This window comes from Myxine glutinosa, chromosome 12 (assembly GCF_964187855.1).
Source record: "Myxine glutinosa chromosome 12, kmMyxGlut1.1, whole genome shotgun sequence".
NCBI lineage: Eukaryota > Metazoa > Chordata > Myxini > Myxiniformes > Myxinidae > Myxine > Myxine glutinosa.
Window position 1 is genome coordinate 39,525,867 of NC_136272.1, and position 23,066 is coordinate 39,548,932.

The following is a 23,066-nucleotide window of genomic DNA, read 5'->3' on the forward strand; positions in this document are numbered from 1 at the left end:
CGACATTTTGAGATAAAGATAATGGGATGTGTGGAAGGAATTTCTTTCTTTTTTGAGAAAGGTGGGGCTGTAGGTTTGGGAGGTAGATTGATGGACGCAGGTGAGAGAAAGGGCGAAGAAGGAGAAAAAGAAGAAGAGGATAAAGATCATGATAAAGAAGAAGATCATGTGGGTTACTCATGACAGAAAAATAAAGAAAGTGAAGCACTTTTAAAATGTTTTTAAAAAGCTTTTAAAGGAAGGAAGAAGCATTTCCTTCAATGAATATTCAGTTTGGAGATTTTTATTTTTTTATTTTTTTTGTATACTGAATCGAGGCTCGTGAAAGAGCTGACATTTACTTCACAAACAAATCAACCAGACAAACAAAATATATAAAAAGAGGGAGCGGAAGACAAGAGAAGGGGAAGCACACAAACACTTGAGAGCACACAACATTTAAGAGCAGGGAGATGTGTGGGAGGGAGAGGGCTTGGGGGGAGGAGGCGTGGGAAGGGGGGTGGGGGGGGGGGGGTTGGAGAAGTATAAAACACAAGGACACCAAGGACTTCCAAGACAGAAGTTGGTATTTCAAAAAAGTGGAATTGGGGTGAAATTAGCAGGGATAGAAAAGATCAAGGTTTTGGATGGGGGAAGATAAGAGATGGTGGTGAACAGCTGTTTTAAAGACCTGGAGGGTGGAGTGGGATTGAAGAGAGTGAGGGAGTTTGTTCCAGAGGCGGGAGAAAAGAGGAATGAAGGAGTGAAGGTGAGCAGAGAGTCTTGATTTTGGCAGTTTAACCATAAGAGGGTTGCAGGCAGATCTTGTGCGACCTGTAGGAATATTTGCGGGACGGAGCCCAGAGAGAGCTGGGGGGGAAAGGCCAGAGAGGAGTCGGTAGAAGACGGAAAGACCACCAACATGCCTGCGGTGAGTGAGTGAGAGGCCCTTGGAGTTAGCTTCATCGCGGGAGATTCCAATGATTCTGAATGCTTTGGTTTCAACAGCGTGAAGACGAGCTAGGTGTGAGGCAGGAGCACCAGCCCAGAGGGGAGAGCAGTATTCCATTGAGCTGCGGATGAAAGCCTTGTATGTGGTGAGGAGCTCAGGTGTGCCAAGGAAGGACTTCGCATGACGGAGGATGCCCAGTCGGCGACTGGCTTTGGAGGCCAGATTTGAAATGTGGTTTTTCCAGGAAAGATCATGGCAGATAGTGAGACCCAAAAGCTTGAGTGACATAACTTCCTGGAGAGGATTATTCAGAAAGTGGATGGGAGGGTTGTCCAGTCGGTCTTTTCGGAGATACATCGTAAGAGTGTGAGATTTGTCAGGATTGAAAGACATGTTCCACTTGTTTGCCCAGTCTGTGATTTTGTCCAGGTCTGCAGAGTGAGGAGGCTGCAGACTGCCGATCTGAGGGATGAAGAATGGAGTGACAGAGAGTAGAGTCATCAGCAAAGAGATAGAGAGGATTTTCAAGAGAGTAACTGCTCCCAATAATCAGCAAGGTCATGGAATCAATCATCGCTTCTGACGTCAAATCCTTTCTCTTCTCCAATGGCTTGATCTCTGATCATCAATATTGAGAAATTGAGAAAAGGGGGAGATAAGAAGAAAGTATAGGTGTAAGGCAGAGTGAGATCGTGTTTTGGAGTGAAAACTAAATTACTTTTTGTTTTTAAATGAGGAGCGGGAATAGGATAACGTTGAAGAAGCAGAAAAGACAAAACTTTAGGAAAAAAAAGAGGTAGAAAGAGAAAAAACGTCAAAAGGGTGAGATTTTGTTCTCCGGCTATCTGAGGAGTCGACCTGAGCGATACGAAAACAAATTCTACAATGCAGCACAACAAGGTAAGATCTAGCAGGGAAAAACATCACCTGTGCATTGCACTGTTTTTTTTGAAATAGTTGGTGAGGTTCAATAATATAACTTTTGAGCTTGAGGGGAGTGAGTGCCTTTCACAGCCACCGAGATGCCAGTTCAGACTTGTATCTACAGAACTGCTAATGGCAACAAAAGCTCAAACTTAAACAGCCAAACTCTTTTCGCATTTATTCACCAACTTATTTTTTTAAAGCACATTCCAGCTTTAAGTTTGACATAGTTCTAGTTAGTGCCTGCTACTTGTATATTTTTCGATCTCACTAGATTTTCATTTTTGTTCAAAGTAAATAATTAAGGCTCACAATATTATTTGTTTAAAAGGTGGGCAATATCAAAAGTGAAGATAGCATGGAAATACAAACATGTATGCATTAAATGGTAAGTCATGTACATACGTTAGCTTCTGTATATGCATTTTATCGGCCGTACTGTGTTATCTTGTCCTCTTCTGAACTGTCTGTGTCAGATTCTGTGGAATTCTGACTTCTGTACCATTAATTCAACTATACTCTGTCTCGATAGATTTACAGCTGCGCCTTATGTGCGTCTGAGGAGGGGAGGAGTCTGGCAGGGGTCAAGGAGGACAGTGGGGGAGGGAGAGGGCAGTGGGCGAGGGAGGAGAGTGGGGAAGAGAGAGGACCATGGTTGAGGGAGGAGTGTGTGGTAGGGAGAGGGCAGTGAGGAGTGTCCCAACATTACCACTTTACACAAAAAAGGTGCAAAAACAGATCCTTGCAACTACAGACCAATCAGCCTGCTCCCAATCATCAGCAAGGTCCTGGAATCAATCATCGCTTCTGACATCAAATCCTTCCTCTTTTCCAATGGCTTGATCTCCGATCATCAATTTGGATTCAGACCAGGTCACTCTACTCTGGACATGCTGCTTCTGCTGTCTCAACAATGGATGGAGATCCTCAATGCCAAACAGGAAATCAGAGCTGTCTCCCTTGACATATCACGTGCCTTCAATACGGTCTGGCACCCAGCTCTGCTCACCAAACTCTCCTCCTATGGAATCCATGGAAATCTCCACGCATGGTTTGTGGACTTCCTCTCTGGTCGTAGTCAACGTGTGGCCCTGAATGGTTTTCTCTCATCTCCCCTTCCTGTTCAGGCTGGAGTTCCCCAAGGCAGTGTTCTGGGCCCTGTGCTTTCTCTGGTCTTCATCAATGATCTCTCCGACTCTCTGGAAAAGCCTCATCCCTCAGATCGGAAGTCTGCAGCCTCCTCACTCTCTGCAGACCTGGACAAAATCACAGACTGGTCAAACAAGTGGAACATGTCTTTCAATCCTGACAAATCTCACACTCTTACGATGTATCTCCGAAAAGACCGACTGGACAACCCTCCCATCCACTTTCTGAATAATCCTCTCCAAGAAGTTCTGTCACTCAAATTCTTGGGTCTCACTATCGCCATGATATTTCTTGGGCAAGCCACATTTCAGTTGGCCTCCAAAGCCAGCCACTGACTGGGCATCCTCGATTATGAAGAAGCCCTTCATTGGCACAGCTGAACTCATATCCACCTTCAAGGCCTTCATGTGCAGCTTGATGGAGTACTGCTCTCCCATCTGGGTTGTCTCCCCTGCTTCACATCTTGCTCAGCTTGACACCATGGAAACCAAGACCTTCAGGAGTATTTGAATCTCCTGCACTGAAGCTGAGTCGGTGGGCCTATCACTCCGCCATCGCCAACATGTCAGTGGTCTCTGTATTTTACCATCTCATTTCTGGTCTTGCACCCTCTGCTCTTTATGTGCTTTGTCCCCTCCTCCTCCTGAGTATCTGCATTGCACACACGTAGTTCACCAACAATCCCCTTTTAGTAAAACTCACAATATCCAGAATATCTGCTCATCTCCACTCATTTGTTCCTCTTTTTTTTCCCACCTCCTGGGCCCGAGATTCAAACCCAGACTAGATGGCTCAGAGATGAAGTGTATATGTCTGCGTCGTCCTGTCAGTCGCAAACCTGACCGAACACTTTGACAAAGTTGTAACATTTTCCGTGTTCACACATTTCTGCATTGGGTTCACATTTCACATTTCTGCATTTCTGCATTAGATTCTGTACACATTTTTTTCTGTACACTTCTGCATTAGATTCTGTACACATTGTACACATTTCTGTACACATTTCTGCATTAGATCCCTGGTGTTGGGCTAGCGGCTAGGGTGCCGGCTTAGGATAAGCCTAGGATCCTGGGTTCGAATCCCGGTCGATCGCTGAATTAACGCCAGGGGGGTTGACTCAGCCTGTCATACCTTCCGAGGTCGGCTAATTGAGTACCAGTTCACTGGTAATTCCCTGTTTGTCGTTAAAGGCGGCAAAAAGGGTTGGCGTCAGGAAGGGCATCCGGCTGTAAAAACATTGCTTCAAAAAGGGGACCAAGAAACAACAACAACCACGGTTCCCGAAAAAAGGCCAACCCCCGCTTGCGGGGAAAAATGGCCTCTAAAGGTGGTTATCTATATTATAATAGCCGTAGATGATTCTGTCTGTCTGTCTGTCTGTCTATCTGTTGGGTGTCTGTCCGGGGTGTGGCTTACTCGGTTTGCAGAGTAGCTCCACCCATTCTGGGAGTGGCTATAAACAAATATCCACCATTTTATTAACTCGCATAGCTTTGAGTCCTGTTTTGTAGGCCCGTGGTGTCTTGCTCTCCCCCAGTTTTATTTCAAATCAAATTCGATAAATCATTTCATTTTTCACAGTCGCTAACATAGTTTTAGACTCGGTTGAAAAAAAACGGGAAGAAAATCCAATGAAAGTTGCCGTTTATAGAACGAAATGAATTCTCAAAGGCCTGTAACTTCAAGGCCATTGAGTCTCTCTCACGCCTTTATCTCCAATCTAACTCACCATATGATTTCATTTTTATCGATGGTTTTACTTTTAGACTCGGTGTCAGCAATAATTGAGAACAATCCACACACGCGGGAAAATGCAGAGATATATTTTTTAAAATCGCGTCATGGTGTATCATACACCGCCCAACATGACACCGCCGGCAATGTGTCGATATATATTAAAAATTCGCTTTTGCTTTTCCGTTATGATATATTACTATTTCGTTTGATGATAGTCGTCACAAAAACGTCAACAATGATGCCGACATATATTTCTTCGTTTTTATTTCATTCAACATATTAGCCGGAAGTAAAATATGTTTCAGGAAATTACCGAGAGATATTTCTTCGTTTTTTTTATTAGTTATGTGCGCATACACTTTAAATAGGTTTATTTGAAATCTTTAATTTTCCACAAACATTCCACACACGCGGGAAAATGCAGAGATATATTTTTTAAAATCGCGTCATGGTGTATCATACACCGCCCAACATGACACCGACGGCAATGTGTCGATATCTATTTTAAATTCGATATATCATTTCATTTTTCACAGTCACTAACATAGTTTTAGACTCGGTTGAAAAAAAACGAGAAGAAAATCCGATGAAAGTTGCCGTTTATAGAACGAAATGAATTCTCAAATGCCTGTAACTTCAAGGCCATTGAGTCTCTCTCACGCCTTTATCTCCAATATAACTCACCATCATGGTTTTAGACTCGGTGTCAGCAACGCGGGAAAACGCAGAGATATATTTTTAAAAATACACCATATCACCGCCCAACAGCCAACAAGTATCATACACCGCCCAACATGACACAGACGTCAACATTTCGACATTATCGCTTTTTCTTTAAACCGAGCCGAACCGAATAAACCGAGTGAATTCACCGTTTACCTTTGGTGACAGTCGTCACAAAACGACATATATTTCTTCGTTTTTATTTCATTCAACATTTTTAGCCGGAAGTAAAATTACCGAGAAATTACCGAGTTCAGGAAATTACCGAGACATATTTCTTCGTTTTTTTATTTATTAGTTATTTGCGCATACACTTTAAATAGGTCTATTTGAAATATTAAATTTTCACAATGTAATTTACTTGCCATTTGTCATTTGATAATTATGAGACACTTCCTATTGAGGATCGTGACAATTCATGCGGTGCGTGGAAACTTCCATTTCCAAAATGGATGAAGAACGCAGACCTGAACAGGATGCAGCTAGAAAACGAATGAGAAGGGCGAACGAGTCCGTCGTCGAACGTCAATGCAGACTTGAACAGGATGCAGCCAGAAAACGAATGAGACGGGAGAACGAGTCCGTCGACGAACGTCAATGCAGACTTGAACAGGTTGCAGCAAGAAAACGAATGAGACAGGAGAACGAGACAGTTGAGGAACGTGAACACCGACTCGCACAGGATGCTGCTGCAACAACGATGAGGAGGGAGAACGAGACCCTCGACGAACGTGAACACAGACTCGCACAGGATGCTGCTGCAACAACGATGAGGATGGAGAACGAGACCCTCGACGAACGTGAACACAGACTCGCACAGGATGCTGCTGCAACAACGATGAGGAGGGAGAACGAGACCCTCGACGAACGTGAACACAGACTCGCACAGGATGCTGCTGCAACAACGATGAGGAGGGAGAACGAGACCCTCGACGAACGTGAACACAGACTCGCACAGGATGCTGCTGCAACAACGATGAGGAGGGAGAACGAGACCCTCGACGAACGTGAACACAGACTCGCACAGGATGCTGCTGCAACAACGATGAGGAGGGAGAACGAGACCCTCGACGAACGTGAACACAGACTCGCACAGGATGCTGCTGCAACAACGATGAGGAGGGAGAACGAGACCCTCGACGAACGTGAACACAGACTCGCACAGGATGCTGCTGCAACAACGATGAGGTGCGAGAACGAGACCGTCGATGAACGCCAACACAGACTCGCACGGCATGCTGAGCAACAAAGACGTTGGAGTGCTCAGCAAACATATACAACCGCAGCCATAATGGATCCGGCCGAAGTATCCGATAATATTGTTCAAGAGCATAAATGCGGTCCAATGACGTCACCATGTGTGTACTGTTCTGCACACCATTTCACAAATGAATCAACAGGACAAGGGGATGGATTTACACTGTGTTGTTCCAAGGGAAAAGTTAAATTGCCTCCACTATTTGCCGTACCTGCTCGACTGCAACAACTTTATCAGGGTGACGATGGAAAATGTCGCAACTTCCGAGACAATATCCGGAATTACAATTCGGCATTAGCTTTTGCATCAATGGGTGCTCAGATCTCATCTCCTCCAGGAAATGGACCATACTGTTTCAAAATCCACGGTCAAATTTACCATCGCTGTGGTCCATTACATCCATCACATGTACATGAACAAGCACAATTTGCACAATTATTTATTTTGGATACAGCTCAAGCTACAAAGGAACGTATGAATCGACCTGAGAATCACAGATGTTTGCAAGAATTGATGGCAGAACTGCACAACATACTATCTGACGTTAATCCTTATGTCACATGTTACAAGACTATGTTCGAGCGTGAACAGGAAGAAATCAGGAAAGCTGTCCTTGAAGATCGCCTCCCTTCTACCTTGGAAATGCATTTTCGTCGACTGTGTGCAGACGACCAAAGACGTTACAACATACCAACTGCTGATGAAATTGCTGCTGTCTTCGTTAGTGGACAAGATGGTGAACCACCTGCAAACAGGGATTTCCAGGTTCATTTGCATGACCAGGGCTTACACAATCTCTCTCCACTTTCCTCTCACATTGATCCCATGACATATCCCATTCTCTTTCCACATGGCGAGCCTGGATGGATGATAAACATGCCTCACCAGCGACAGACTGCGGTTCGAAACAAGGTAACTCATCGTGAATTCTATGCCTACCGACTGGCTATTCGAAATGAATTCAGCACTATCCATTCTTCGGGGAAATTGTTCCAGCAGTATGTTGTCGACGGTTATTGCAAGGCAGAAGCAAATCGACTGCAATACTTCAAACAAAATCAGGAAACCCTTAGAGCCATGGAATACAGAGGACTACTGGACCACGTCCAGAACGTTGCTGCTGATAACCAACGTCCTGTCGGTCGTATCGTCATTTTGCCGTCGAGTTTTGCAGGGAGTCCCAGAGCTATGCAGCAGAACTACCAAGATGCTATGGCCATTGTTCGCAAATTCGGAAAACCAGATCTTTTCATCACGTTCACGTGTAATCCAAAATGGACAGAGATACAAGAAAACATCGGCCAACACCAACGAGCTGAAGGCAGACCAGATTTAGTGGCACGCGTGTTTCATCTGAAATTAAAAGAGTTAATCGACGATATAACGAAGAAGCACGTGTTGGGCAAAGTACGTGCATTTCTCTACGTCGTCGAGTATCAGAAGCGTGGCCTACCGCATGCCCACATATTACTCATGCTGTGCCAAGAAGATAAAATTTGTACCGCTGAAGACATTGACAGAATTGTTTCCGCACAAATTCCTAATTCAAATGAGTCACCAGAGATCCATTCCTTGGTGAAGTCTCACATGATACATGGTCCGTGTGGCAATTTAAATCGCCATTCGATTTGTGTGAAAGATGGAGTGTGCAGTAAAGGCTTTCCAAAAGCGTATGCTGCAGAGACACTTGCGAGCATAGATGGCTATGCCCTTTACAAGCGTCCCCCAAATGGACCCACCATAACCGTTCATGGAACCGATGTTGATTGCCAATATGTCGTCCCATTCAATGCTTATTTACTGAAGAAGTACAGAGCACACATCAACATTGAGGTTTGCGCAAGCATAAAGAGTATAAAGTACTTATTTAAATATGTGTACAAGGGACATGACTGTGCCAGCATCGAAATTCGAGAGCGCGGGAGAGTGGAGGTGGACGAAATAAAGACCTATTTGGACTGTAGATATGTCAGTGCCCCAGAGGCAGCATGGAGATTGATGGAATTTGAAATGCACAAACAGTCCCATTCCATCACCAGACTTGCGGTACACTTACCTGAATTGCAGACTGTTGTGTTCAGGGATGGTAACGAGGAAGAAGCCATTGTACGACATAGGGGTACAACACTTACAGCTTGGTTTCAGTTAAACCAGAGAGACCCTGAGGCACGAAGTTATCTGTACCATGACATTCCAAAATATTACGTATTTGAAGATGGACAAAAGACATGGAAACTTCGACGCCGGGGCGGCAACAAGGTTATCGGACGCATGGTTTCGGCAAGCCCTATGGACATTGAGCGCTTTCATCTTCGTGTACTCCTGCTGCACTGCCCTGGTAAAACATCATTTGAAGATCTCAGAACCGTAGATGGAGCAGTTTGTGAAACATACAAGGATGCAGCCAGGAAATTACATTTAACAGAAGATGATACAGAATGGGACAGGTCCTTAGCTGATGGAGTTATCTTTGCCATGCCACAACAATTGAGATCTCTTTTTGCAACCCTATGCATATTCTGCACACCAACAGACACGTCGGCACTGTGGGAAAAATATAAAAACGACCTTTGCGAAGATTTTGTGCACAGCGGCCATATCTTGGAACAAAGTATTTTCATGGCATTGCGAGAAATACAGTCCTTCCTCCTAAGACATGGACAGACCTTGGAAGCATTTCAGTTACCAGTACCTCCAGACACTGTTGAAGATCTTTCGAGCGATGATTATCAGTATGTACCGGGAGATGAACATGAAAAAGGTGAAAACAACAGACAACTACTAAATGATGACCAAATCAAAATTGTAGATGAGGTCCTACAGGCCGTTCATTGTAGGGACCAGTACACAGGCAACCGGTTGTTTTTCGTTGATGGACCGAGCGGAAGTGGCAAGACCTTTCTCTATAATACGCTTCTGCACATCTTGCAAGGCCAGTGTCGTTTGGTTCTTCCAATGGCGTACTCGGGCATTGCAGCAACATTGCTAGCAGGGGGCCGTACATCGCACCATCGATTTAAATTGCCAGTGCCCATTTTGGAAAACTCCACATGCAACATATCACCTACGAGTAAAGATGCAGATACTCTAAGGAAGGCCAACCTATTCATTTGGGATGAAGCACCTATGGCTCCAGCATATGCTTTAGCGGCTGTTGATCGATGTCTCCGGGATGTAACCAGCAACAACATTCCTTTTGGTGGAAAGGTCTTACTTCTTGGTGGGGACTTCAGGCAGGTTTTGCCCGTTGTACCTCGCGCTGCACCTGCAGCAATCATCGCCACATGCATCAAGCGTAGCAAGTTGTGGCCAAAGTTCAAACTGCTGAACTTAAAATCAAACATGAGAGCTAATGATGACGAAGAATTCTCAAAATGGTTACTGTCGGTTGGAAATGGGACTGTGGAAACAATTCCTGACTCAGATTTAATACGACTGCCTGATCGTATCTGTGTAGAAGACAACATGTCTTTAGCAGAGGCTGTTTTTGGTAATTTGAACGAAATCCATTCAAACTATGATGCGCTGGCACAACGAGCCGTGTTGTGTCCAAAGAATGAATCCACATTTGTGATCAACGATGAGATACTGGATGCATTTCCTGGGGAAGAAAAGACGTACTTCAGCGCTGATTCCATTGTCTGTGATGACCCTGAAGAGGCACTAAATTATCCTATGGAATTCCTAAATCAATTAACTCCTTCTGGAATGCCATTGCACAAACTTCGTCTCAAAGATGGTGCTGTCATCATGTTACTCCGTAACTTTGATCCGAAACAGGGACTGTGCAATGGTGCAAGATTGGTTGTTAAAAGATTGTTGCCAAACATAATAGATGGAGAAATAATTTCTGGCAGTCACAAAGGAACACGCACATTTTTACCCAGGATTAGTATTGCACCTTCCGATACAACACTACCATTCGTACTCAAACGCCATCAATTTCCAGTTCGTGTGGCATTCTCTTTCTCAATAAACAAGAGTCAAGGTCAAACATTACACAAAGTTGGGATTTACCTACCAGAACCCGTCTTCAGCCATGGCCAATTATATGTTGCATTGTCGCGTGCTAAACGATTTGAGGATGTCAAGGTAAAGGTAGTCAGTAATGGCCAACAGGGAAAAATTGATGGCCGCAGTGGAATCTTCACCCGTAATGTTGTTTACCCGGAGGTCCTGCAGTGACACCATTCAGGCAACAAAAGGAGGTCACGAAGGAAAATAGTTAATTACTCCGACACATTTAGTTGCGGTGATTGAAAAATCACCGGACTATTGTTGCTGTTTTGATGCTTTTTACTGCTGTTTTGATGCTTTTTCACTGCTGTTTTGATGCTTTTTCAGTGCTGTTTTTTCACAGCTGTTCTGATGCTTTTTCACTGCTGTTTTGATGCTTTTTCACTGCTGTTTTGATGCTTTTTCAGCTGTTTTGATGCTTTTTCACTGCTGTTTTGACGCTTTCCACTGTTGTTTTGATGCTTTTTCACTGCTGTTTTGATGTTGTTTCACAGCTGTTCTGTTGCTTTTTTGCCGTTTTGCCTAAAAATCTCATTTCAAAAAAAAAAATTCCAAAAAAAATCTCACAATGATGACATATAATTCAACGAAAACGTTGAAGCAACCGCATAATATTACGGTGTTGTTTAACTCTGAGTGAGAATAGTTCTAAATTTTTAAAACTTTCTTCTGATATTTGTGATTTCTTTCAAACAAACTGTATTTCCCATCTACACGGGCATGTATGTATTCCTATTAACGTTATGTAAAGTACATAAATTGTGTGGATTACATCATTTGTGGATGTGATCAATTATTGCCAGTAACCATTTTATATAACTGAATGTGCAGGTGCAGCATCTAACTCAATATGTCGAAATGTCACACACATCCATGCCCGTGGGATTCCCACGGGTGACCCCGCTAGTTTTTATATATATACACATTTCCATGAATACATATGCAATTTCAACTTGTATTGTTTTTTTGAGCCTGGACTTCACGTCCAATGCAATGCAGCCTAATTGCTGGGATTTTAGGACAGCTATGTGTGGCAGTACTGGGAATGGCTTTGGTGTTGAGTCTCCAAGTAACGAAACCACAAGATGAATCTGGGCAGAACTAAAATAGTTTCGGCATAATGCAGATTCAAACAGCATGCATCATGTTCTGTATATAGCACGGTTGGACAGGCCATGGCATACCTATCTGCCAGACTTGATTTGCATCAACAAGAACAAAAAAAAAACTGACCATGCTTGATGATGACAAAAGCAATCCTTCAAAAAAGCTGTTGGATGTTTGTAATTCGACTGATTATGTGACCCCTGAAGAATCTCACATGAAGCAAAACTCGGGTAAAACTTCATTCATTGTTGTAGTTGTTCATGTGTGATCGGGATGCAAAGGAATGCACTGGTTTCAAGAAATCAAAACAGCACTGATACATATATCGAAGGAAGCAGCCACTGTTGACGTGACCACACAGCTGCTGTTCAGGCCTTTTTTTATTCAAAACAGAAAGAACATTAAAAATAGCTCTCCCCCATCCCCCCCCCACCCCGAGTGGGCTGACAGTCATCTCTTCAGGTTGTAGTTCATACCTCTGCTGATTTGGGGGAACCCCCTCTGGGAGCCCCCTGATCTGAAATAAATAAAAAATCCAAGAATGAGCGAACCTGTAAACCATCGAGTAGAAGGACTGTTTTTGGGTTTCAGAGCAATCGGTTGGTAAATAAGGGACCAGTGGGGATCCAACATTTAGGGGTTAACCCCGCCCCCTCCCCCCCCCCCCCCCCTTGGAGCCCCCATGATCCAAAAATCGAAGACCGAGCAATTGTGCCAGCTCCTGCCTTGTATTCATGTGTCAATTTTCAAAACAATCAGCTCGGGGACAAGGGAAAATAACAAAAAAATAGCAAAAAGTTAACGGATGGAAAACCGGACGGACAGAAAAACATCTGGACATCACGACCGATTTTATAAGTTCATCGCTTCGAGAATCGAGGTGAGATGACCTCATAAAAAGTAACAAGCAAGTTTGTAATTTCACAATAAAAAATATAGGCGTAATACACCAAAATATGATGTTTTTGGTCTCATCATAATCAGGCAAAATAATCTTGTAGACTGGTGCTCAATCATTGCATCACGTTGCACGTGTTGAGAGCAGCTGCGAACAGTTGTTATTCTCACAAGCACCCAAGGCATTCCAGCAAGGGTTTGATTTTCGTGTCGAAAAAATGGGGAATTACTGCATGCGCATAAAAAACACCAAGCTTGGGAATGAAGATTAAGTAAAGTAACAATAACCACCGTGGGGGCTTACTTACGTTCACATCCACCAGTTTCTCCAACGTGCCATCCATAGCAGCAGGACAAGAGACGTCCAAACTTGCAAAGGCCACGGATGGAAATTTCTTGCACCGCAAGGTCTCCAGCTACTTTCTGTACCTTGGGCTGCCTGGGAAGGGGATATTTACTTCAAAAGGGAAAAATAAACAATATGTACGTCTCCTGGAATAATACATGTTATCACATTGTAATTATGTTCGGTACAGTAAGTGGTGTGGATTCGATTTACTGCAATTTTCGGCACACAAAGTCACAATTAAGTGCTGAGTTGGGTGAGAAGTACAATGCTCAACATTTGAATGGTTGTGTCCTTCCTGTGTAATCTGTATTGCTAGCACCCTACGTTGAATAGCTGAGTCAAACTTCATGTAGCAGTTTTTAAAGTAGCACAACTGTATTGGATCATATAATGCATTTTAAGGCTAACAATCCCAATCAGCAAGTGTGTTCTTGTCTGAAACACTTTCACGATCAATTGTAAACAGTGGTTGAAACGTGTGTGCACGAGGTTGGATGGCTTCACCACCCAATCAATTGACAATATGATCTTCAAACACTTCAAATTCCATCATACTAACTTGTGCTTATATAATAGTTATTGTAAGAATAAAAAAAACATCTAGTGCAAAACACTTCATCTTGTAGGCAGTTGTTTCACCTGCCACCACACAATTCCATGGCATGCCAGGCCAGAAAAGTCCAGCTGGCAGTTGCATACCAGGGCAGAGCTCCAGGATTATTCAAATGACTACCAAGTCACGTAAGATAATATTCCATCAATAATTAAACCAAATATATACATATATATATATATATATAGTGGTTCTGCTAAAGGAGTTACTTTGGATGGGGTTAGAATCATGGATAAATCACCATGCTGAAGTAAGATACTTAGCCAAGGTGTCGGAGATAGCTCGCTTATCTTCATAAAGGACACTGTGGGATCCTGAACATCCACTAACTAATGCCAGCAGAAGGGATATTCAGTTCAATGGTTACCAGAGGGATGAAGCAAACACTGATGTATCACCACAAACGCAAAACATCAGGGTGACAGTTTATAGGCGAGTCGAGATTCAAACCCAAGCGAGAGAGTTCAGAGCTGACCGAAGCTGACTTGCCAGCCATATACGCTCTGTGTATGTATGTATATATATATATATATATATATATATATATATATATATATATATATATATATATATATATATATATATATATATTTATCACCAAATCACCATGCTGAAGTAAGATACTTAGCCAAGGTGTCGGAGATAGCTCGCTTATCTTCATGAAGGACACTGTGGGATCCTGAACATCTATATATATATATATATATATATATATATATATATATATATATATATATATATATTGTTACGGTTTTCAGAACCTTCACTTTGTAAATTTAGTATTAAAATTTCCTATGTACATTTCCCCTTTAATTGGTTGTTAATTGAAATGAGTGCACCGTAGCTAGTCCATGTTCAAGCACGTAGGCCACCATAGAAACTCTCTATAGTTATTTCTTATTCTATGTCAGTATAAGGCTCTGTTTCCCATTAATTGACACTGCATTGCACCGAATCGAATAAGATAGTTCCCTTTTCAAGTTTCCCCCAAATCATCTCTTCAAAAGTGCCAGTAACATTGGGCGGTTTTCTGCGGCGTTCGCCACCGTTGCATTGGGCTGTTTTCTTCAGTCCAAACTCCATTACGCACGCGGTCAACTCGGGGGAGAAGGGCGTGGCAGGCCCATCGTCTTCAGGAGGTGGAGACAGGAAGCCCTTGCGCCCAACCAGGACTCGGTGGGCACGGCTTGGTAAGGAGTGGCTATGGCTTGGTAGGGTGTGGCTATATAACCCGTGGGGGGGGGGGGAAGCCCCCACCAGCAGATGACCGAAAGAGCCAGAGGCGTGTCGAGGCAAAAACCAGCTCTGCCGCGTGCAACGAACGATAGACGTGTGCCTGCCGCCGCCTTGCTGCCAGCCCGGAGCGGAGCTGTGTGCCGGGTTTCGCCTCGACCCCAAAAAGCATGGACCGAAGCGCAAGCTTGGAGCCGGACCTCGACGCCTACCATCTGCCGGGACCCTCCTCTGCCGTTCCATATCAGCCCCTCATTCATCCATTTGTGTACGTGAGTTTGTCTTGTTTGTTCTGTCTGGGGAATAAGTAAGACTGTATAGATAAGCTAGAAATTGCTCTGTGTCCTTCTGCTCCTTCCATTTCCCTGTAAATTACATTTCTTTTCTTTTCTGCTTTGGTTGTGTGTAAATAATTAATAAATCCCTGTGTTCTTTCTTTACCCCTTTTGCTTCTTCACATTCGGTCGCTTTAGAGGTTTCCACATTGAACACCTGTGGCACGATTTGGCCAACGTTTAGGATCGGGTTTAGTTTTTGTTAATGGCTCGAGCCGCGGGCTGCTAAAAACCGCTCAGCAAAATCAAAATAACATCTTGTCCATGGTCTCGAGCGAAGTTGCCCACCTGCCTCGTGGAGGGAGCGGCGTAGCTTCAGGAGCGGAGACGGCCAGTGCAAATAGAAGGGGGATTAACCCCCCCCCCCCCACCCCGCTAAGGGGAGTGCCGTACTCTGTTTCCGGAAATATATATATATATATATATATACATATATACATATATATATATATATACATATATATATACACATACATATATATATACACATATATACATATATACACATATATACATATATATATATATATATATATATATATATATATATATATATACATATATATATATATATATATATATATATATATATATATATATATATATATATAGTATATATATATATATACAGTCACGTGAAAAAGTAAGTACACCCCATGTAAAGTTTTGACTTTTTCAACATATTTCAACATACAGCTATTTGATCTTCATTTCAACAATATTGATAGATAAAGGTGATATAATACAACAAATATCATGAAACATTTACATTTTGTAATCCATTGTATAATTTAAATAAACATAAATACAAATTTCGCATGTGGAAAAAGTAAGTACACCCCTACATTTATCACTACTTCAAATACCTAAAATTAGAATCAGGTGCTCCAGCTCAGGTGCAAATGATTAGAACATCATTGGAGAGGATCTTGGAGGAACCTGTCTTATTTAAACCTCAGACATTTAGTTTGGTTTGCTCTTTGTTGTTGAAGTGTGCGGCGTCACCATGCCTAGACCAAAAGAGCTCTCTGAGACCTTCAGAAAGAAGGTTATAGATGCCTACGTGTCTGGGAAGGGATTTAAAAAGATCTCCAAACAATTTGAAATCAATCATTCGACTGTCAGGAAGATCATCTACAAGTGGAGAAGATTCCAAACATCTGCCAACTTGTTCAGGCCAGGCCGCCCCAGCAAGTTCAGCCTGAGAGCAGACCGCAAGATGCTGAAAGAAGTCTCTAAGAACCCCAGAATGTCATCACGGGACCTACAGGTAGCGCTTGCCACTGTTGATGTCAAAGTGCACGAGTCTACCATTAGAAACAGGCTGCACAAATGTGATCTACATTGGAGGTGTGACAGGAGGAAACCTTTGCTGTCCAGAAAGAACATCAGGGCAAGACTAAAGTTTGCCAATGAACACCTCGGCAAAGACCAGCACTTCTGGAAAAATGTGCTCTGGACAGATGAGTCAAAGGTAGAGCTATTTGGCCACAGTACCAGAAGACATGTTTGGCGAAAACCAAAGACAGCATTTGACCACAAGAACCTGATACCAACTGTAAAGCATGGTGGTGGAAATATTATGGTTTGGCACAGCTTTGCTGCATCAGGGCTGGGCAGCTCACCATCGTATAAACCACGATGAATTCTTCATTGTACCAGAGGGTGCTTGAGGATAATGTGAGGCCATCTGTCGGAAAGTTGAAGCTCAACCGAAGGTGGACCTTGCAACATGACAATTACCCTAAACATACCAGTAAATCCACCAAGGAATGGCTGAAAAGAAAGAAATGGATGGGTTCTGGACTGGCCAAGTCAAAGCCCAGATCTAAATCCCATCGAGATGTTGTGGGCGGATTTGAAACGAGCTGTGCATGCAAGAAACCCCTCAAACATCGCACAGCTGAAAGAATTCTGCATGGAGGAGTGGGCAAAAATTTCTCCCAGTCGATGTCAGAGACTGGTAGACAGTTATAAGAAACGCCTTCTTGAGGTTGTTTCTGCCAAAGGGGGCAATACCACCTATTAGAGCCAAGGGTGTACTTACTTTTTCCACATGCGAAATTTGCATTTATGTTTATTTAAATGATACAATGGACTACAAAATGTAAATGTTTCATGATATTTATTACATTATATCACCTTTATCTATCAATATTGTTGAAATGAAGATCAAATAGCTGTATGTTGAAATATGTTGAAAAAGTCAAAACTATACATGGGGTGTGCTTACTTTTTCACGTGACTGTGTATATATATATACATATATATATATATATATATATATATACATATATATATATATATATATATATATATATATATATATATATATATATATATATATGTGTGTATATATATACACTAGCGAGGAACCGGTACTACGCATGGGTGGGAGGTCATCAGCAAACAGACAATGCAGAAAGGGTTAATGCTAAAGCATGAAACCAATAAATTCCACATTTCTGTAGCATCTTCAGTCGCACGTCATACATGGACAGCAGGTTCATGAAAGACTTGGGTTAAAAAAAACCGACGATTTAGAAACCATGGAACCAATAAATTCCACATTCCTGTGCCACCTGTAGTTGAACATCAAGCATGGACAGCAGGTTCTTGAAGGACATCCAGGAAAAACGTACCTGTTTGAATGGTTCCATACCCAGTCAATGGTGAATATGCATATGGTGATCCGTGAATGTAACACTTAGAAAGTAGAAACCGTCACGGCAATTCCTCATTCACTTGAAATCAATATCTCTATTTTCATTCGAAACAGCATAACTCCAATCACAAATTAAAATTAAATAGCATTAATATAAAAAATATACTTTCACCAACATTCGTGACATAAACAAATATTTAAATCCGGATGTGGAGTAGTTCTGTACGGTTGGGTGAATACAATTAAGAATTTAAAATCGTAATTGTATTCACTCAATTCCAAACGTTATTCCAATCATAAATTGATACTTCAACAAAATACTGTGTTAAATGACGATTGTATTGAGATATAATCAAACCAGCTCATTGCCGTCATCTGTCCACTTCCGGATTTGCGGCAGCTTCGTTTCAAGTTAATTTCAAAATCATAATTTTATTGAGGAATTTTTGAAACCTCCGACCTACCTTACAACATCTACTGGGACCCCAAAACATTCCACAGGAGGTTTGGCGGGGCTAGCCCCAAACCTGAGGGAGTAGTTTGGGGACGGACAGACAGACAGACAGACACTCCTGTTAAATAATATAGATATATACAGTTATACACAGACTTGGCATTTAATATGGATTTTTTTTTTCTTGACTTGGGTTTACTTTCTTAACTCAGTATATCAATCTGGTGAGTTTCTTTTACACTTTGGTGATTTATTTGTTAAAAGAACCATGTCACTGATTGTCTGTCGCAGCAAGAATTCAACAACAGAATTATATCACAGGTGGCGTGGCAAAATGTACGGACAGGTGCATTTGACGATTGGTTTCACAGTCGGGTATACAAGGGTTGTTGCGTTCTGTATTCGTGGAAAACAACTGCTGCACGTCTCCAAAAGTTATTGCCGCTTCCTCTGGAGATGGTCCGTCAACTCGACAATGCTGTTTGTCATGGAGTGGTGGCTTTACGAAATTACGGCATGAAAGAGTGTGCTATTGCTCGGCAGTATGGCATCTCTCAAGGTCAGGTGTCAAAGATCCTGAAACGAAATGCTCAGAGGGGTGTCTCTACTCCAATACCGAGGCCAGGACATCCCCGCAGAACCACAAGGAGGGATGATCGCCAGCTGCACCGGTTAGTCCGCAATGGCCGTAGCAAGTCAGCTAATCGGCTTAGGGCTGAGTGGCAGCAACTGACAAATGTGCCTGTATGCAGAAGCCTCGTCAACCAACGACTGGTTCAAGCAGGCTATCGTGCCAGGCGTCCCCTGAGAAAGCCACGCCTGACCAGACAACACCGCCAGCGTCGATTGCAGTGGGCCAGAGAGCACCGTCAATGGCAGCCAGGACACTGGAATCACGTGATCTTCAGTGACGAGTCTAGATTTCTGGTCTATCGTCAAGATGGCCGCGTCCGAGTGTGCAGACAAGTGCATGAAGCCTACAACAAAGATTGTATAGTGCCAAGAGTCCAAGCTGGAGGTGGTGGGGTGACCGTTTGGGCTGCTTTTCATGCAGGGGGCAAAACTGACCTGGTTGCTCTGAATGGAAACCTGAACCAGTTCAAGTACAGGGACATTCTGGAAGAAACATTGCTTCCATTTGCTCTGCAGGCTTTCGAGGAAACTTTGTCTTCCAAGATGACAATGCATGGCCTCATCGTGCTCGCATGATCCAACACTTTCTTGCTGACCGTGGTGTAGAGCATATGGAGTGGCCTGCCATGTCCCCGGATATGAATCCGATGGAGAACTTGTGGGCAGAATTAACGCGTCAAATCGACCACTTGGACCAGCAACCGACCTCTGTGCGTGAATTGCAGCAGGCTATTGTCACTGCATGGCAAGCGATTCCTGTCCAAACCTTGGAAAATCTCGTGAACAGCATGCCTCAACGTGTACGTGCTCTCCTGAAAGCTCATGGGGGTTACACGAAGTACTGAACTGTAATTTTACTGTCCGTAATCCCAGTCGTAATTTAACTTTTGTTTTTGTTTAAAAAAATTTTGGCTAATGTGCAAAATAAAGAGATACTTCTGGAAAACGTACAGATGTTTAACACAGTACTGTCCATGAGTTGAGTTCGATATCAGTTTACATCACTTTCAAGGATCAATTTATTTGTTTCAAAATGTCAAATGTGGTTTTTGTTTCTTTTAAAGGTCACATTAACAAAATCTAGAATAATTTCAACATAATTCCAATGAACTTTTGGTTCTAAGACATCTTGAAAAGTAAGTTCACCCCCACAAAAAAATATTCCATATTAAATGCCAAGTCTATATGGTCACGGTGTACCTCCGAGCCCCGAGAGGAGTCACGGCAGAAAAATGTGTTATTCTGTTTGTCAAAGATCACTGGGGAAGCCACACCAATTGTTACAAACAAATATTGTATTAAGATCACACAAGAATAACAGTACAACAATAATATGAATCAAAAGTACAATCAATATCCTATGATGGTACCATCAGTTTTATAATATATAACTCACTGTGCTCCAGGTGAGTGAAACAAGAACATCCCCAATGTCTCTAATCCCCGGCTTCAAGCCAGAGTCGATCCGCTCCAGCGATCGACAGGTCCAATCGAGACCAGAATCCCGTTGGGTTGGCAGGTACAGCCCGGCTGCCAAAGCTGTGCAAAGGCACCCTCCAGGCGACTTGGAAATCCAAAGGCTCCCTCCAGGCGACTGGGAAATCACACCCTCGGGTATTGACGTTACACGGCTCACAGTCGGCGAACCACAAATTAACCTTCAAAAGCCACGTCACACACACACGCCAGATCCACGTCTGAATGCGGTGACAGTGACTAAAACGAGGCAAAAAACCTTGAGCGCTGCAAAGCGCGCAAGTCAAAATGGCCGACCGCCCGGTCTCGTGGTGCAACGGCAGGACGATGATGACGATGATTCTCTTCAGAATCCACCGCAAAACCTGACACGCAGGTTGATCTGTCACAGCGATAACAACTCTGTCACAGGAATCCCTTTCCTGGGAAACCCAAAGTTCACTCGTGACTCCTGCTCGTCAACATTCGCTCCAGACCGCAAAGCAACTATGCTTCTTGTCCGACTCCACTCGCTCCGCCTTCTTTTCCTCTTCTTCCTCTTCGTCGTCTGGTTCCCGATCCGGTTTCCTGTTTCTTTTTAACACTAACTTTTCACCTTTTGAAAACAGTTCATACACAATAAACCTTTTGAAAACAATAATAGTACATGGAACCAAAAATGTTTCAAGTGGATGAAAACCACAACGGAAGTGACGAATCCGTAACTATATATATATATATATATATATATATATATATATATATATATATATATATATATATATATATATATATATATATATATATATATATATATATATATATATATATATATATACTTAACATCAAACAAAACTTATCAAATCTTTAGAAGGACACTCATTGAAATCCTCCACGCAAAAATGAAAAATATTTGAGCACAGAGGGTAAAGTTCAGCTATCTTTACTAAACACATGTCAATAAACAAGAGGTTGCCTCAATCACAAAAAATAAAAAGCATGAACATCACAAGGGGTGGTGCAACAAAAGTCACAGCACTGCAACACAAAGGCACACACCTGAATACAGTCAAAACAAAATGACACAGGAATGGACACAACACTCCTAACAGTCAAAGGCAGAATGACAGCAGTCCTCAATATCGTGTGTGTCCTCTCTGAGCTGTGAGGCAGGCTGTACACTTCCGACGCTTGCTCTGCACCAGGCATCTGATGCGGTCCTGGGTAAGTCTGTGCCACTCCTCCTGCAAGCCTTGAATGAGAATTTGCCGATTGACAGCCTTGATCTCCTCGATGCAAGACGTTGACCAAGCTCATCCCATAAATGCTCAATGGGACTGAGGTCAGGGGAATAAGGCATCCAAGGCATCACTTCAACACCCTGTTCCTGTCGGAGGTTGGTAGTCAGGCAAGCAGCAAGGGGTCGAGCGTTGTCCTGCTGGAAAACTGCGATGTCAGGATGAGCCTGGAGAAATGGCAGCAGATGAGGTCTTAAAACTTCATTGACATAACGCTGACGAGTGAGATTGCCTTCGATGACGACCAGAGGTGTCCTGAAACGGGTGGAAATGCCGGCCCATACCATCACACTGGGTCCTCCCCAACTATTGATCTGGCGAATACAGCATGATGCATATCTTTCCCCACCTCTGTGCCATACCTGTTGACGCCCATCAGCAGCATGGAGGCAAAATCTGGACTCATCGCTGAACAAGACTGCACTCCACTGTTGCTGAGTCCAGCGGCGATGCTGCAGACACCATCTTAGTCTGTTCCGCAGATGCACTGCGTTCAACACTGGACCTCTGCAAGGACGTCTTGCCATCAGGCCCTGACTTCTCAAGCACCTCCGCACAGTAGAGACACTGATGCGGTTGTTGTGGCGACCTTTTGTCACTGCAGCTGTTTGCGTCGCAGGGCAGAAACGATCACGAAGATGCTGCAGCACAATCCAGCGGTCTTGGTTTGGGGTGGTTACCCGTGGTCTTCCTCTTCGTGGACCATCATTCACAGTTCCAGTTTAACCGTAACGCCTGGCCAGGTTGGAAATTGCAGGCTGTGAGCAACCAAGACGTTGGGCAATTGTTACCTGGCTTACACCAGCCTCGAGCATCCCAATTGCCCTTAAATGTTGTTCAGAAACGGACAGGCCTAGTCAGGCGTGGAATCTGAAATTTTTTTGTTGTTTTCCCTCCCCTGTCAGAAGCCTCTAGAGTGATTAAAGACAGCAGTAAATGAATATCTAACCACGAGAACTGAAGGATTTCATTATGAGGGTCATTATTTAAAGGGAAAGATCCCTATACAGAACCACTCAAGCATGCCATTGTTGATCAACCAGGTGATTGAAGTGAAGTTCATATATATATATATATATATATATAGATACATATATATATATATATATATATATATATATATATATATATATATATATATATATATATATATATATATATATATATATATATATGAAATTCTTCATTGTAAAATCTCTTTGATTGCTTGTCAGGCAAGCAATCAGAAAATTACAACACCTGCAGGTCTATGAAAGTATAAGCGGTGTTATCATTATGGTGTTATGAA

General features: G+C 42.9%; 1 protein-coding gene across 3 annotated transcripts in view; it reads right to left on the reverse strand.

The window, feature by feature from the left end:
- The window catches only part of LOC137415186 (epidermal growth factor-like protein 6), a 78,093-nt gene that overhangs the window by 51,889 nt on the left and 3,138 nt on the right, over window positions 1-23,066 (reverse strand). For all 3 annotated transcript variants that reach the window (XM_068100766.2, XM_068100765.2, XM_068100764.2), the window contains exon 2: window positions 13,052-13,182. In XM_068100766.2, coding sequence (XP_067956867.2) covers window positions 13,052-13,182 — 131 coding nt within the window. The remainder of the gene's footprint in view (window positions 1-13,051; window positions 13,183-23,066) is intronic.